The sequence below is a fragment of the Fistularia commersonii genome, chromosome 10 (genome assembly GCF_037954325.1).
Source record: "Fistularia commersonii isolate RoL2024-O1a breed Wild chromosome 10, RoL_Fcom_v1.0, whole genome shotgun sequence".
NCBI classification, from domain to species: Eukaryota; Metazoa; Chordata; class Actinopteri; order Syngnathiformes; family Fistulariidae; genus Fistularia; species Fistularia commersonii.
Window position 1 is genome coordinate 8,040,288 of NC_141293.1, and position 17,292 is coordinate 8,057,579.

The following is a 17,292-nucleotide window of genomic DNA, read 5'->3' on the forward strand; positions in this document are numbered from 1 at the left end:
ATGGGGTTCCTCCGGATTCCTCCAACAGTCCGAAAACATGCAGGAGGCCCAATGGAGACCCTGAATTGCCCAAACTGTAGAGATAGGGTGAATGGTTTAATGTCTCTCCATGCATGTGCAGGAGCGAGTAACGGTTGTATGTCGCCATGTAGCTGAATGAGTGAATGGTTGAATGTCTCCATATGACATGTGAATGAGAGGTTGAATGGTTGTTTCAGGGGTGTCCGCACTTTTTGCAAAGAAGGCCATAATGGGTGAGGTGAAAATGTGAGAAAACGACCATTCAGTCTGACATTTTTTGAGGCATCCATGCTTTCGTCGCAGGCTAATGGAAAAAAAAGTCTGTTCCAATGAAACGTCTTCAATTCTCCATACCATACTGTTATGACCCAGGGAAACATTAGCAAACTCTTGCTTCTTCTCAGGACCAATTTTCTCCACCATTTTCATCACGCAGTTTCTAATACTTCAATTAGCAATCAGCATTACTACCTCGTAGCATGCCTTTGTGGCATTTTCATTTGATTCGCATTCTCTTGTAAAAAAAAAACAAAAAACACTGCTGTGCTTTTAAAACAGCTTCCAGTTTTCGCCATGTTTGTTCCCAGTTAGCTTGTGGTAGTTTGCGTGTTTCGTCTGGTTGCGCCTCTCAATGTTGAATTCCTTGAAAACAGTCACAGTCTCCTGGCATATTAGGCAGGCACAATTGTTTCATATCTCGGTGAAAAAAATACTTTTAATTTTCCAATTGTAAACTTTACTTTTTTTTTTTTAGTTACAGTAGCTGGAACGGGCAGGAAAGGATGACAAAGGTCAAAGTTTCCCGTGCCGAGCGTGGCCACAGGTCTGCTGCCATTGTTTGGTGAAGTATAAAAAAGCTTTTTGTTTTTCACTGCGGTCAACAGCGCTGCCGGCTGCATGTTATTGATTTTATGACAGAGGCCGCGGGCCGATTTAAATTTGAACACGAGCAGCATTTGGCCCGCGGGCCGGACTTGCCTGCTTTACGGTGTGTGATTAAGGTGAACGGATACAGATTTAAACTTTTCATCATCTTCTAATACAAATATTTCATTTACATATACACATATTATTTTCATATATAATTTTTTCATGGTTGAATGTCTCCATATGACATGTAAATGAAAGGATAAATGGTTGTATGTCTTTATGGTGTGTGACTGAAAGGGTGAATGGTAAAATGTCTCCAAATGATGTATGAATAAGAAGGTGAATTTGTTGTCTCTTTAAGGTGTGTGGATGAGAAGGTGAATGGCGATAGATTTAGACTTTTAAGCATCTTATATTACAAATATTTTATTATTTTATTTGTATTATATATATATACTGTATATACAGGACTGTCTCAGAAAATTAGAATATTGTGATAAAGTTCTTTATCTTCTGTAATGCAGTTACAAAAACAAAAATGTCATACGTTCTGGATTCATTACAAATCAACTGAAATATTGCAAGCCTTTTATTATTTTAATATTGCTGATTATGGCTTATGTCTTAAGAAAACTCAAAAATCCTATCTCCTATTATTATCTCCTATTATCCTATCTTCTATTATCCTATTAGAATGTCATAAAAAAGTATTTTTTGTTTTTCTAATTGCATTACAGAAGTTAAAGAACTTTATCACAACATTCAAATTTTCTGAGACAGTTCTGTTTATACACACACCCACACACACACACACACAATCTCATACCGATCCAGTATGAGATTCGCATGTTTGGTTTGGTTGTGTTGAATTCGTATGTGTACTGTATGTATGTATGTGAGGTACACCAGTTTGAAATTTAGAATGACACGACTGAAAAACTCGTTCCACCTTACTGCCATTAGACTCCTACAACTGCTAACAGCTAATACTTCTAATTCTTCTTTTTCTGGCCTTTACATGCAGCACTGTTTATGTAAGCACTGACATTTAAACTGCAGTCATCCTTGTTTTACCATGTTTTATTTGCACCGCCAACACCGTTCATATTTATAATAATGTTTACACTACCTGTTTATTGTCAATACAAAACCAAATGCTCTGCGACCAGCAAAGTAAAAAATTCATTTTACAGGGAAACACATTTCCACACTGTACATGTGTCAAGAAACACTTTGAATCTTAAATACACACTGGCAGTGATGCACTTCCGTGTTTGACCACACGATGGCGCCACACACACCCCTGCCCTCCGCTCCAAAGCCCTGCCTCCCATAAGGTTGACACTCAACAGCTCCTCCAGCGCGTTTCACTCATCCATCACACTGCAACAGTCTTCTAAACAGTCTATAAACCCTCTGAGCTCCAAACCCCCTGCTTCTTGAGAGTAAAAAGAGTCAGAATAATTAAAAATGTCGATCTTCGTTTCCAGTTGCAGGTCTGGCTCTCTTGGGTTTGGGGTGGTTTGATCACCTGTTGCAGATTTTATTGACAGAAAATGCAAGGTTGATCAACCTCAGTTTTTAAAACTGGACATAATCGTTTTTAAATAAAAGAAAAATATAAATGCAGTAGATTCTCTTCTTATTCTTTAATTTTAATTGTGATGCCATTGTGTCAAATATAATGTGTGAATGAGAGGGATTGTATCTGTGTGTACAGAAGTTGTGTTTGTTCACAATTTGTGTGTTCTTTTATATGCATTTGAACACGTTTGTGTGCATGAGTTTGTATATGTCTTTTAAATTTATAATCTGAATATATTCTATTTTTTTATTTGTATTTGTGTATATACATTTTTGTTTTATACACACACACACACACACACACACACACACACACACACACCGCTCATCCCCTCTGCTGCTTTTCCATGTGTACATATATTTGTGTGTACATATTCACTTATTATTCGTACACACACATATATACACACACACATATATATATATGTATATATATATATATGTATATATATATATATATATATATATATATATATATATATATATACACACACACACACACACACACACACACACACACACACACACACACACACACACACTTCTTCTCCTCTCTGGAAGAAGCCACCAGAGAGGTGGTCATCAGGCCTGGTGCGTGCACGTCATTCACGACATGATCACGACGGCTGCTTCAAGTGTCATTCGTTCATTCATACTTTCACTTCTTCTTGTTCTCGTCCTTTCGGCTTTTCCCTTCAGGGGTCACCACAGGGAATCAACCTTCTCCATCTAACTCTATTCTCTGTATCCTCTTCTCTCTCACCAACTACCTTCATATCCTCTCTCACTCCGTCCATAAATCTTCTCTTTGTTCTTCCTCAAGACCTCCTGCCTCGCAGCTCTCCAATTCCAGCATCCGTCTACCAATATGTTCACTATCCCTCCTCTGTATATGACCAAACCATCTCAGTCTGGTTTCTCCGACTTTCTCTCCAAAACATCTAACATGTGCTGTTCCTCTGATAGACTCATTCCTGATCCTATCCATCCTGGTCACTCCCAAAGAGAACCTCAACATCTTCATCTCTGCAACCTCTAGTTCTGCCTGATGTCTTTTGGTCATTGTAACAGTTTCTAGTCCATACATCATCGCTGGTCTCACCACTGTCTTGTACACCTTTCCTTTTATTCTGGCTGATAGTCTTCTATAACATAGTACCCCTGACACGTTTCTCCACCCATTCCAATGTGCTTGAACCCGTCTCTTCACTTCTTTTCTACACTCTCCGTTGCTCTGGACCGTTGACCCCAAGTACCTGAAATCCTCCAACTTGTTTCTTGATCTCCACTCCCCTGCAGCCTCACCGTTCCACTCGGGTTCCTTTCATTCACACACATACTCTGTCTTGCTGTGACTCCTTTCCAGCGCATACCTCCACCTCTCTAGATTTTCCTCAACCTGTTCTCTGCTCTCACCACAGATCACAATGTCATCCGCAAACATCATGGTCCATGGAGATTCCTGTCTAACTTCATCTGTCAACCTGTCCATCACCACTGCAAACAACAAGGGGCTCAGGCCTGATCCCTGATGGACGCCCACCTCCACCTTGAACTTCTGTTAACCCCTACAGCACACCGCAGCACTGTCTCACAACTAGCATACATGTCCTGCACCAGTTAAACATACTTTTCTACCACTCGAGAGTTCCTCTGTTGGCACCCTATCATATGCTTTTTCTAGGTCTACAAAAGCTCAATGCAGCTCCCTCTGGCCTTCTCTGTACTTCTCTTATCATTGTCAAAGCAAATACTGCATCTGTAGTACTCTTTCTCGGCATGAAGCCATACTGCTGTTCACAAATGCCGACTTCTGCTCTCAGTCTAGTTTCCACTACTTTTTCCCATAACTTTATTGTATGGCTCATCAACTTTCAACTTTCCCTCTATAGTTGCCACAGTTCTGCACATCCCTCTTATTCTTAAAAATGGGTACCATCATTCTTCATCTCCATTCTTCAGGCATCTTCTCAGTCTCTAAGATCCTGTTGAATAATCTAGTCAAAAACTCTACCACTGCCTCTCCTAGACACTTCCACACCTCCACAGGTATATCATAAGGACCAACTTCTTTCCCACTCTTCATCCTCTTCAATTTGTGCTACTTTGTGGTCTACAATAGTCACCCCTTCTACCCTTTCCTCTCTTTCATTTTCCACATTCCTCAGCTCTTCAAAGTACTCTTTCCATCTTCCCATTATTCTTCTAGCATCTGTCAGTACATTTCCCTCTCTATCCTTAATCAACCGGACCTGTTGTACATCCTTTCTTTATCTCTCTGTTTCATCAACCTGTATAGATCATCACACTATATGGCCAAAGGTATTTGCTCACCTGCCTTGACCCTTTGCAGTTATAACAGCTTCAACTCTCCTGGGAAGGCTGTCCACAAGGCTCAGGAGTGGGTTTATGGGAATTTTTGACCATTCCTCCAGAAGCACATTTTTGAGGTCACACACTGATGTTGGACGAGAAGGCCTGGCTCTCAGTCCCCGCTCTAATTCATCCCAAAGGTGTTCTATCAGGTCATCCATGTCTTTATGGACCTTGCTTTGTGCTCTGGTGCACAGTCATGTTGGAAAAGGAAGGGAGGTCCTGGCGTGCTTTATATCACTACATCCGGCGCTTTGCATTGTATTTGGTGATGTGTGGCTTGGATGCAGCTGATTGACCATGGAAACCCATTCTATGAAGCTCTGTGTGCAATGTTCTTGAGCTAATCTGAAGGCCGCATGAAGTTTGGAGGTCTGTAACGATTGATTCTCCAGAAAGTAGGTGGCGTGCTATCACAGTTCCACGCTGGAGAGGATCTGGTGGAGAGGAAGGTGCTTGATTTTATACACCTGTGGCCATGGGAGGGACTGGAACAACTAATTCCAATTATTTGGATGGGTGAGTGAATACTTTTGGCTAAATAGTGTGTGTGTGTGTGTGTGTGTGTGTGTGTGTGTGTGTGTGTGTATTATTCATACACACACACACACTGCTCATCCCCTATGCTGCTTTTCCACTTTTGTGTGTGTGTGTCTGTGTGTGTATATATATGTGTATATATATATATATATATATATATATTATTAGTCATACATATACACCACCCATCCCCTTTGCTGCTTTTTCACAGATATATATCTATATCTATATTTTCACAGATATATATCTATATCTATCTATCTATCTATCTATCTATCTATCTATCTATCTATCTATCTATCTATCTATCTATCTATCTATCTATCTATCTATCTATCTATCTATCTATATATTTTTTTTTTATTAGTCAAAGACACACACATACCGCTCATCCCCTATGCAGCTTTTCCCCTTGTGTGTGTAGCCTGTATGTGTATGTACTGTATATATACATATATACATATATATATATTACGTTATGTGTGTTTATTCATATATTTTTAAGTTCATTCTTAAATTCACACACACACTTGCAAGACATGCTAATACCCCTTATGTGCACGTGTGTTTTTGTGCATTTGAGTTTTTTTAATTTATTTTTTTAAATTCTCACACACATGTTCATGCGGCTCCCCCTGCCCATTGCAACATGTTGAGATCAGTCCAGGATTTCAAGGATCCAAGGAATCAAGGCCTGCCCACACTACCCCGTGAGGATGAGGGGGGGGTGAGGGGGTCACACTAGTACGACACAGGCCTAATGATTGTGAGAACCGGAGGAGGGGAGGGGTGGAGGAGGGCTGGAGGTCTGAGACAGAGAGAGCCGGAGAGAGAGTGTTTATTTAAGTTTTTCGGCTCCTGACTCAGACAGCCAGCAGACTACAGGGGGATAATGAGAAACAGATCTGGTGGAGAGGAAGGGGGAGGGGGGCCCAGAGGAGGAAGAGGGGTTAGAAAAAAAAAGGAGAAGAAGAAGAAGTAGAAGAAGAAGAAGAAAGGGGGCGGGAGGAATAGTGACAGCAAAAAAAATAAAAAAAAAGAAGGTGGTGGTGCGTTTATGGCCACAGGAAATAGGTCCTCCTTATGTTAATCTCGGCCCCTCCATGACCGGAATAGCAATTATAACTTCCTTTTTCTTTCTTTTTTTTTCAATGAAACTACTATGGTCCACCTCTCGCAGAAAAAGTGTGTGAAAATGAAATGTTTGAAAAAGAGAGAGGGAGAGAGAGAGAGATGGGAGAAAGAGAGAGAAAGAGAGAGAAAGACCTCCAGTGAGCGTGAATAGGGGAGGAAGGGGGCGGGACTTACTGAGGGGTGCGTGATTGACAGGTGGGAGGTCCAATGGGAGCCGAATAACGGTCCGCCGGGGAGCCCACCCAGAGGCAATTAAGGGTAAAGGACGACAAAAATATTTGATAAACTTTTCTCTCCCTCTCTCTCTCTTTCTCTCTTTCTCTCTATCCATCCTTCTCTCTTCCAAACTTCTGGCTTGGAGGGGTCGGGTTGGGGGGTGGAAGCAGAATGGATTAGACGCAAGGTGTGGAAAGCGGAGAAGAAGAAGAAGAAGGAGAAGAAGTGAGAAGCTGCTGCAAAGATGGGGAGGAATCGCGGAATGACGTGCACGTAGAGACCCGGGGAGAACTTTTTTTTCTTCTTTTCTTTTTTTTTTCCACCGGGTTTGGAGGTGGAGGAGGAGGAGGAGGGGGGGGGGGCTTCTCCCTCTGAGACGTTTTTGGAAGAAGAAAAAGAAGAAGTTTGAGGAAGGTCTACCTCGCAATCTGTGGATCCGCATCCGGGGGGCCGATGGGGGCCGCGCCGGGCTCCGGCTGGGAGGAGGGCGAGTTTGAGTTCAAGCTGGTGTTCGAGGAGGAACCGCCGCCGAGGCGGCAGGGCCCCGGGCCCGGTGCGGGGCCCGGTGCGGGGCCCGGTGAGGGGCCCGGAGCGGGGACGTCCGGCCCCGGGGAGGACGGCGGAGGCGTCCTGCTGCACCTGGAGGCCAGCAGCAGCAGCAGCAACAACAGCGGCGCCAGCCTGGGTCAGAGCCGTGCGTGTGCGTGTGTGTATGTGTGTATGTGTTTGTGCGTGTACGAGTTTCGCATGAAGATGTGTAAGCCGTTGCATGCGACCGGGTTTTGAGGTTGCGTGGGTTATGAGAGTTGCTGGCGGGGTGAAAGTTGGAACCGGATTTGGGGTATACATGTATATACATATATATATATGTATTTATATACACACACACACACACACACACTATCTGTGTGTGTGTGAGTGTGAGTGTGTGTGTGAGAGAGAGAGAGAGAGAGAGGGAGAGAGGGAGAGAGGGTGTGTGTGTTTGTGTGTGCGTGTGTGTGAGAGAGAGAGGAAGAGAGAGAGGGGGAGAGAGAGAGAGAGAGAGTGTGTGTGTGTGTGTGAGCGTGTGTGTGTGTGTGTGTGTGTGTGTGTGTGTGAGTGAGTGTGTGAATGAGAGTGAGTGAGTGAATGAGTTTATATACCCCTGGGTTATATATACATATATGTAGAATTTCATGTTCCACTGTGTATATATGTGTGTGTGTCTATTGTTAGATTGTCTATATGTATATTGTTAGATCTAAAGTGTTGTTAGAAATTTGTGTGTGTGTGTATATACATGTATATATATAAAGATATATATTTACACAGAAATATATATATACACACACACACACATACATCTCCTGTCATTATTCTATATATACCAGCTATTTACTTCCAAGTGGAAACAACTATTGGATATATAGTGTACATATTTAGATGTGTATGTACACACACAGACACACACACATATATACACACACACACACATACTGTATATAGGAAGCCAAGAGAACCGTCTCTCAATGAGAACCCATCAAAGTCCCCCAAAGAATTCCCATGGCTCCTGCAGACACACTTCGCAGACGTCGTGTGTGACGTCACGACAGCCCGTCCGGGTCAGGCACCCGCTCGCGACACGCCGTGCACACGCTTTTCCACGGCAGGAGCTCCGCGACGTTCGACCGACTCCTGCTTGTTCTCAAGCGACACCACTGCAAATGTCGGTCGTCGGTGGGGGGAGAAGGTGGAACCCCAATTATCTGCAGAAATGTAAAACGCACTGAATAGTGCTGCTTGTGAAGCAATGGTTCTCCAGGAGACCCAACCGGGTGCTCGGAGAGATATTATTTCTGGAAGAGTAGGCCCTGCGTGTGTGTGTGTGTGTGTGTATGCGTGCATCTTACTGTATTCCTGTGGAGCGAGTGTGTGTGTGTATGCGCATGTGTGCGTGCAGCCCCAGACTCAATGTGTTTCTAATCAGCTGTGCGTGTGAGTGGAGTTAACAGCTGCCATCTGGAAGGAACCTCAACCTCCTTGTACTGAGCAGCACCACACACACACACACACACACACACACACACACCTCCCTCCTCCCTTCACTCAATCCTCAACCTCCGTCTCTTCATTTTTTTTTCTTTGCATGCACACAAGAACACACACACACACACACACACACACAAACACACATTTGTTTCCCTCCCACCCTGGCACACAGTTGCGTTACCGCACCCAAGGCATGAAAGTGGGCTGCACCTAAGACAGGAGAGCCGTTCTTCTCCAACGTTCTCCCACCTGGGGTAACATCCCGGACCTTCGTGAGTTTCAGCCTTTTGGTTTGACGGGTCGCCCGCAAACTTTGGGCGAGAAATGACGTAGAAAATGGACAGTTATTTTTTTTTGCGGTGCCAGAGGAATGATTGCCCGGGCAACGAGCCGGTGGGATGAGCGGAGAATGTCTCTATGTAACCTGTGAATGAGAGAGTGAATGGGTGTTTATCTCTATAGGGTGAATGGTTGTATATATTTATATATGTGAATGAGTGAGTTATCATTTTCTGTGGTGTGTGAATGAGAGGATGAATAGTTGTGAATGACAGAGTGAATAGTTGTTTTGTTGTGATGTGGAAATGAGAGGGTGAATTGTTGTTTATCTGTATATGACAAGTGAATGGTTGTATCTAAGAATAAGAATAAGAACAACTTTATTTATCCCGAAGGAAATTGTTGTTCCAGAGTTTCAAGTAAAACATAACAATAATAAATAATATTAGGAAGGAGGGAGAATAAGAAATACAAATGAAACTATAAAGTGTCAAAGTCAAGGCTATAAAGTGTTTTAAGGTCTTAAAAAGTACAAAGATTTGAATATTCCCTTCGGCCGGCGGAAGAGGAATTAAAAAGTCTGATCTCTTGATATGTGTGGATGAGTTAGTGACTGAATGGTTTAATGTCAATATATAATGAATGAGAGGGTGAATAGTTTTATCTCAATTTCAGAGAGTGTATGTTTATATCCCACATGTGAATGAGAGGGTGAATAGTTGTATACCTCTGTATGGAATGTGAATGAGTGAATGAACATTTGTTTCTATGTGATTTGTGAATGCGTTAAATCGTCCTGATGTGATGTGGAAATGAGAGGGTGAATTTTTGTATATCTCTATATACATGTATATCTCTGTTGTATGTCATGAATGAGAGTGAATGGTTTTATCTGTATACGGCGTGTGAATAAAAGTGTATGGTTAAATGTCTGTGTATGAATGAGAGTGTGAATGGTTGTACGTCACTGTACTACATGAATGAGAGAGTGAATAGTGATATGTTTAATGAATCTCCCGCTTCACCCTGCAACCTCCCGGCGACACTGCATGCAGGAAAGGCTTTCTAGACAATGAATGAATGAATGATTGAAAGAGAGTAGCTCCGCAGGTGAAGCATAAGATGGAAGCTAAATGAGTCCAGGTCCCTGCGGCGACTCCGAAAGAACTCATGTCAAGTCATCAAGCCGACTCCAGGTCGGCTCCCCTACGCCACTAAACCAACCCAAGCCATTTTTTTCATCCGGTAAAAAACAAAAAACACAGACTGTGACTTCTGGATTATCTTGAACCGCCCCAATTTTCCCAAACGCCTCATGGAAAAGAGCATCTTCCGAAGGCGATGTGCACAAAATCACCTCCTGCCAAAAGTGGATCATCTCAAACCCTGATTTCAGGGTCAGGCACTGAAAAGCCTTCCTCCCTTTGGTGAAAAGGCCAAGCGTTTGTACTCGCCGCCCCTTTCTGAGACCGTATTATGTGCAATCTGCTGTCCATTTACAAGCAAAAATGCAAAAAGTGGAAGAGACCTTAGAGATGGAACCCCTCGCTCGGTAACCGCCGATCAAAACAACATCTGAGGCGCCAAACCGAGGAGGTCCTCCCGAAGCTGAATGGACTCGGTCAGGAGAGAAAACAAACAAAACAATCCGGGGAAGATTTCTCGAAGCTCATAAAGTCCTCGCCGTTTCTGCAGGCAAGCATCTCAATGATTGCTTCATGTCAGAGCGTCCAGCAGCAGAAGGGTTGCCTCAGCCCCGCAGCTTTAATCACTTGGAAATATTTTTTGCTGCCAGGAAACATTTGAAGAGATTTTTTTTTTTTCTTTTTATTTGTTGGCCGGTTCCTGTCTTGCGTCCGCGTTGCCCGAAAATTCGCCCTTTGTGGCGGCACGGCACCACCGCCGAGCAACGTGACGGTTCGGATCCTCGCTCATTATGAGGCTAACTACTGTTTGGCTAAGCGAGGAAGCCATCTTCACCGGGATGATTGCTTGGTGAGGGTCCAAGACGTTTTTTTTTTTTTCTGTACTTTCCGTTCAGCGCCGGGTTCTTGCGATGGTTTGTGTTCAAAAAGAAAAAAAAATGTGGGATCACTGACCCAAACAACTTCTGATTGCCTCAGGCAGGCGGCCGAAAAAGCACGTTTTTGGGGGGAACACATTAGGGTATCCCTTCCATATTTGCGATCATGCAGGAAAAGCAAGCTTACATCTTATTGTGTCTGTTTTTGTGGAAAAAGCATTGATTAACAGGGTTTATTGTGTCTTTTTTACTTGGTTTTCTCAAGGAAATCTGGACTTTCCCATAGTTAGAGGATTATTTCTGCAAAGAGAGTGCTAGTTGAGATCCCCTTCACATCATGCTTGGACGGTGTCCAGGTCAAGCCATATTTTATTAATGCGCCGCTAAGTTGTAATCCAGTTGTCCAATGACCTTTTCCAGGTCCGGACTGCCGCTCTTTAAGAAGATTTGCAGAAACCCAACATTCCCCCCCGTGAATGAGCACAAATATCTGCCTTTGTGGGCGTCCTTCTGCCTCAACCAGTTGGGTCAAGGGAGACGTCCCTGGGATATCCCTCAGCAGATTAAGCCTAAGACAATAGGGTAGGGGCTATTCTAATGGTAACTATAAGCTTACTCAAAAAGTAGGGTCTGAAGAGATTGGAAGAAGGTTCCACCAGAACTGAATGTTACATTCGAAGACAAATGTATCAGCTGTTGTGATCACTTGATATCGCCAATCTAATCATCAAATCTCTAAAGGATTCAGCACAATATATAAAAGTCGACACGTAGCTTTGGGGTGATTCGATGAAGGATTGGGTTCTGTGGGACGCCACTGATGTGATACAGCCTCATGAGCTTAGCATCCTCCAGAGGGAGATGCAGAGAAAGACATACATATGAGATGCTGTCCTTGAACGCATCACTGTCGCTTGGCTCAACACAGGTTTTGGTCGAATGTCAAGGTTGCTGCCTCCTCCTCTCGGGGTTTATTGTGGAGGTATCAGCGGTGAATGACTACAGGCCAGTAGCACTCACTCCAATCATCATGAAGTGCTTCGAGAGAGTGGTGCTGGTCCACATTCAGAACGACATCCTGGAAACCCTAGACCCCCTGCAATTTGCGTACCGGCCCAATAGGTCCACCATGCCATCGACGCCAACCTCCATTACTTCCTTTCCACTTGGAAAACAAAGAGTCCTACATCAGGATGTTCTTTGTGGACTACTTTAACACGGTCATACGCCACAAACTCACGGACAAAATGTCTTCCCTTGGCCTGCACCCCACCCTCTGTGACTGGCTCCTGGACTTCCTGACTGGCAGACCCCAGTCTGTCAGGATAGGTAACAGGACCTCAGCCAGTATCAAAATGAACACGGGCACTCCTCAGGGATGTGTCCTCACCCCCATCCTCTAAACCCTGTTCATCCACGACTGTTGCCTCCCATGTGGACAACGTCATCCTGAAGTTCGTTGTGGTGTCAGGACAACAACCTCACCCTCAACACAGACAAGACCAAGGGGATGATAGTGTACATCAGGAAGGAGACCTCATCCGAGGTCTTGCGGTTGAGCAGTTTCAAATACCTGGGTGTCCACAAAGCGAGGACCTCACCTAGTCCCTCAATACCATGCAGATGGTTAGAAGGGCTCAGCAGCTGCTGTACTTCCTGAAGAGGCTGAGGAGGTTTGACATGTTGCTTAAGATCCTCAACAACTTATATAGCTGCATTTTTGAGCTGCATCCCTCTGTGGCACTGCAGAATCAGTGTTCTGGACCGCAGACACCTGCAGCAAGTGTTAAAGACTGCAGAGAGGATCATCAGAACCCCACTGCCTTCTCTGCAGAGCATCTACCACCGTAGCGTCCACAGGAGAGCTGCCTCCATTTCCGAGAACCACGCCCACCCAACATGGACTGTTAACACTCTGACTCTCCGGCCAGAGGTACAGGAGTGTGAAATGTAGAACAACACGGTTGAAGAACTTGTTCTACCCAACAGCCATCAGACTCTTCAAACAGCTTGCGCTCACTCTTCTTGCACATGTAAAGTCCACTTAAATTGCAGCCATCCTTGCGCCTGCTCTTAGTTCAAATGTCTTATTACACTGCCCCTGTTCTATTGCGCTGCTCATATTCATATCTATAATCATATTTATAATAATTTTTACACTCTTCCTATCAGCGCATATCCAAATGCACTGCGGACACCAAAGTAGTAATTTCATTATACAGGGAAACACGTTTCTACGCTGTACATGTGACAATAAATGCTTTGAATCTTGAAGCCAAACATGTCTATGGCATGCTAGGCATTTAGCATCAGTCATAGATGTTGTTCTTGAAAGACTCACTCATGACGGTCTAAAGTCACTTGTTGAGAAGAGATGGAGGGTTTGTTGCGAGCCTCCAAGAAATGGACTGTTCGGTGATGTGTAATGCAAAAAAAGTAGATGTGTGTGTGTGTGTGTGTGTGTGTGTGTGTTCTCTCTTCCATCTTCTTGGTCTGTAGAGCGAGATAGTCTCATTGCTAACATCCAGTCGAGCCCTCAGCTACGTGATTGGTAATAACAAATTAATTTAGACTTTTGTCGATCTTTTGAACCAAATTACCAAAGTCGAACCGGTCATTTCATGGGCTTCGATAGTCAAAAAATCCTTCCCACTGTTTTTGAGATGTTTGTTTTTCGGTGTAAGCCGTGAAGGTCCTCAAGCCATTGTGCGTCACATGACTGGTACTGATATGTATGCTTCCTGGACGTTTTGGCAACATGATTGGTGATAACATAAATTAATTCGTTGGCTCTGTTGGCTCCTCCAGACTTTGGTCTAGCTGCTAAACCAACCATTTGTGAGTTTCAACCGTCAGAAAATCCTTTCCGCTGTGTTCGAGATGCTTGGTTTTTGGTGTAAGCCATGAGTGTCCTCAATGCTCCTGTCCAAAACAGCTAACCAGTGACAAAGATAGTGTTAAAGAAATCCTTCACACTCCACCAGAAGTATCTAGTAATGGACGTAGTTTATGAGTTACACCAATCACCAAGCGCCTATGAGTTCCTATGGAACCATAAAAAGACCCCGCCTCGGAGTTGGAGCTCAGATGGTTCTCGGAGCTTTGCTCTCTGTTTCCTCAGTTGTCTTGATGCACCAAGAGACGGCCTCATTCTCAAACAAAGTCCTCGGTTTCGCAAACAGTTCCTTTCTAGAACAATCCAGCCTTTCATCGGCACAGTTCAAATCCAACGTTCTCCTGCAGGACAACAAGACGTCAAACACCACCTCAACTGCTGGTTGAAGACGCCAACAAATGACCACATGACCGATATGGTGGAATACAAATATCCGGGGTTAACATGAAAACACCCGTTGTTCGTTTTTTTTTTTTTTCAAATATTATACAACCAACAATTTTTTCGAGGTGCCATTTATTGATCTTTTTTATTTATCGTCAAGGGACGGGATGTAGTGAACTATCGGTACGATACGATCTGATCTTGCCGTCTGGTCTGCTTGTTTTTGGTGCAATAATTACAATATGTATCTTTAAAGCAGGAAGTGCGTGTTAGCCTTGATGCTACCCGACGTGGGTCCCATCAGAGCGATGTGTCTCCGTAATCGCCACGCGCTACTGCGCTCATTTTGAAGACGCCCGCCATGGTGTTTCCTCATTGCTCTTGTTTGTATCGTTGCTCCTTCAGCCAATCAGCGGGCCGGGATGCATTCCCCGCCCCCAAGGAGGGCAGTGGTCAGGGAGTTCAGCGGGACCTATGAAAGCCTGCCGGCGCGCTCTGTCCAGGTGAGACCACGCCCCTTCCGGACGCCGACCAATGAAATGCAAGGAGGTCCTTAGTTGAATTTTTCTAGCCAAAATGTTGATGGAAAATTGTCCAGATGCTTGAATGAGGGGCTGAATGAGTGTACGTTTTTTATGGGACTAGTTAATGAATGAGTGAATTCGTTGCATGTCTTTTTAAGGCAGGGGTGGGCAAACTACGGCCCACGGGCCACATCCAGCCCATTGGTCTTTTTAATCTGGCCCGCCGAAGACTGGTACAGAATTCATACTTGATGTGATTGGTTAAATGATTGCAATTCTTTTGACTTTGACTTGTAATGACGGGTATTTCACCAACAGGTGACGCATTAGGCGAAGTGACTTTTGCACTCCCTGTTATCATTCTTGTACTGCTTGGAACCCATCTGCAGCAATTTCAAGGAAAAATAAAGTTACGAGTGAGTGCCAGGTGTTAAATAAGGAATGGACACCCTGATACTTTTTTTGGGAAGTTCGGTCAAAGGCTGTATGTCTTATTTGCCGAGAAACCATTGCGGTTTTAAAGGAATGCAACAATTTTGCAATGCAATGCTAAATTACGCCAACAACCCGTCAACGTAAGAACAGATGGCTATCGCTCATAGGTTGATAGCTAGCTTGCAGGGTCGGCAAAACACCTTTAATCAAATGGAAATCAAGCATGAAGTTAGTTACTGGCATTCAAATTAGCAAAAGCCAACAAGTCGGTCGCCGAAGGGGAGCTCCTCAAAGAGTGCATGGTAGAAACAGCAAGAATTTTATGTGACGTGCCGTGTTGAACTAATTTACGAACACTTAACTAGCAAGCTAAACAAAAAAGCGGAGTCATTTACATTGTATTCTTTATCACTGGACGAGCAATGACATCAAGGAGACCTCTCGACTTTTAATTATAATCAGAGGGATTAATTAAAATTTGGAGATAACGGAGGATTTTTTTTTGGATATGGAATCCCTAAAAGGAAAAACACAGGGAGGGGATTTATATTCCAGTGTGTCAGCGGTCACAAAGAGGCACAAACTTGCTTGGACTACGCTTGCCAATGTTACCACAGATGGATCATCAAATCTGATGGGAAAAAACGTCGGGCCGTCCAAAAGAATCCAGGACAGGGTGAAAGAGGACAATCCTGAGCATGAGGTCATTTTCCTACACTGCATAATTCACCAGGAAGCACTGAGTAAATCCGTGCAGCAGCTTGACCATGTAGTGAAGCCAGTTGTAAAACTTTGTTAAAAGTTCTGTTAACTTTATTTGAGTGAGGGGACTTCACTGTCATCGGTTAATTCATTGTCTTGAAGAAACTAACCGATCACATGGACTTGCTTTACCATTCTAATGTCCGCCAGTTAAATTTAGGGAAAGAATGTCAACAAGTTTGGGAACTCAAACAAGAGATTATTTAATTTTTGGAACTACTTGAGAACACTGACAATTGAATGATCTGAACGTGAAGCTACAAGGGAAAAAACAACATTTTGTGCATGAAATGCAAGCAAGCGTCAGAGCCTTCAAAACAAAGCTAGTTTTATTTTCGAAGCAAAGGTCAGACCAGTCATACGCTCATCTCTCCCACACTATAATGCTTTTATATTTGATATGTACTCTTAATAAATGTGTTTTTTGTTTACATTTATATGTATCACATCTTGTGCTTACCTGGCCTGTCTGCCAAATTTTAAAAGTCAACATTGACACTAAGCCAAATAGTTTGCCCCCCCCCCCCCACTTTAAGCTGCATGAATGAAATGGTGAACGGCTATACATGTTGAATGAATGACTTTTCAACGTATATTTGAACATTATATCAAAAATATTTTACTTATATTTTTTGATATTATCATTCCCAAATCGGGTAAGTTTTGGTTTACAGTGACATCCTAATAACTTAAATTATTATTGACTATGAATATACATTTATATTGAGAACATGTATCGGCAGTGCTGCAGGTCTGTGTTAAACTGCAATGAGTGAATGAGAGGGTGAATGACCGTGTGTCTCCATATTACATGCAAATGAGATGGTGAACGGTTGTATGTTTCTATAAATATCTCCGTGATCGATCCATGTTGAACCCTGCAAGCTGCGCAGATAATGGATGAATGAATGAATTAATGGATGAATACCGAAAGACCACCCGACTATGCCTTCACCGCTCGCCAGGTTTCCGAGTCCTGTGTGGTCGAGTGTCCGAGCATCCAGATCACCACCATTTCGCCCGAGGACGATCCGGCGCCAGCGCTCTCCTGGGACATGGGCGGCGGAAACATGTGGGACCGCGAGCGCCTCTACCTCCCCCTGCTGGACCCCTTCACCTACAGAGACAGATGCCCGGGCTCCCTCAGCCCAAGCCCCGCCTCCAGCCCCTCCTCCAGGGGCTGGTTAAGCCCCGCCTCCAGCTGCGATTCGCTCCTGGTGGAG

At 43.8% G+C, this 17,292-nt stretch overlaps 1 protein-coding gene across 1 annotated transcript in view; it reads left to right on the forward strand.

Moving 5' to 3' along the window:
- Nucleotides 1–6,886: 6,886 nt before the first annotated feature.
- The window catches only part of nfatc4 (nuclear factor of activated T cells 4), an 18,085-nt gene continuing 7,679 nt past the window's right edge, over nucleotides 6,887–17,292 (forward strand). The window contains exons 1-3 of the mRNA XM_086153534.1: nucleotides 6,887–7,423; nucleotides 14,754–14,851; nucleotides 17,035–17,292. The exon at nucleotides 17,035–17,292 is cut by the window's right edge and continues 249 nt beyond it. Of these exons, the coding sequence (XP_086009660.1) occupies nucleotides 7,192–7,423; nucleotides 14,754–14,851; nucleotides 17,035–17,292 (588 nt within the window). The 5' untranslated portion in view covers nucleotides 6,887–7,191. The remainder of the gene's footprint in view (nucleotides 7,424–14,753; nucleotides 14,852–17,034) is intronic.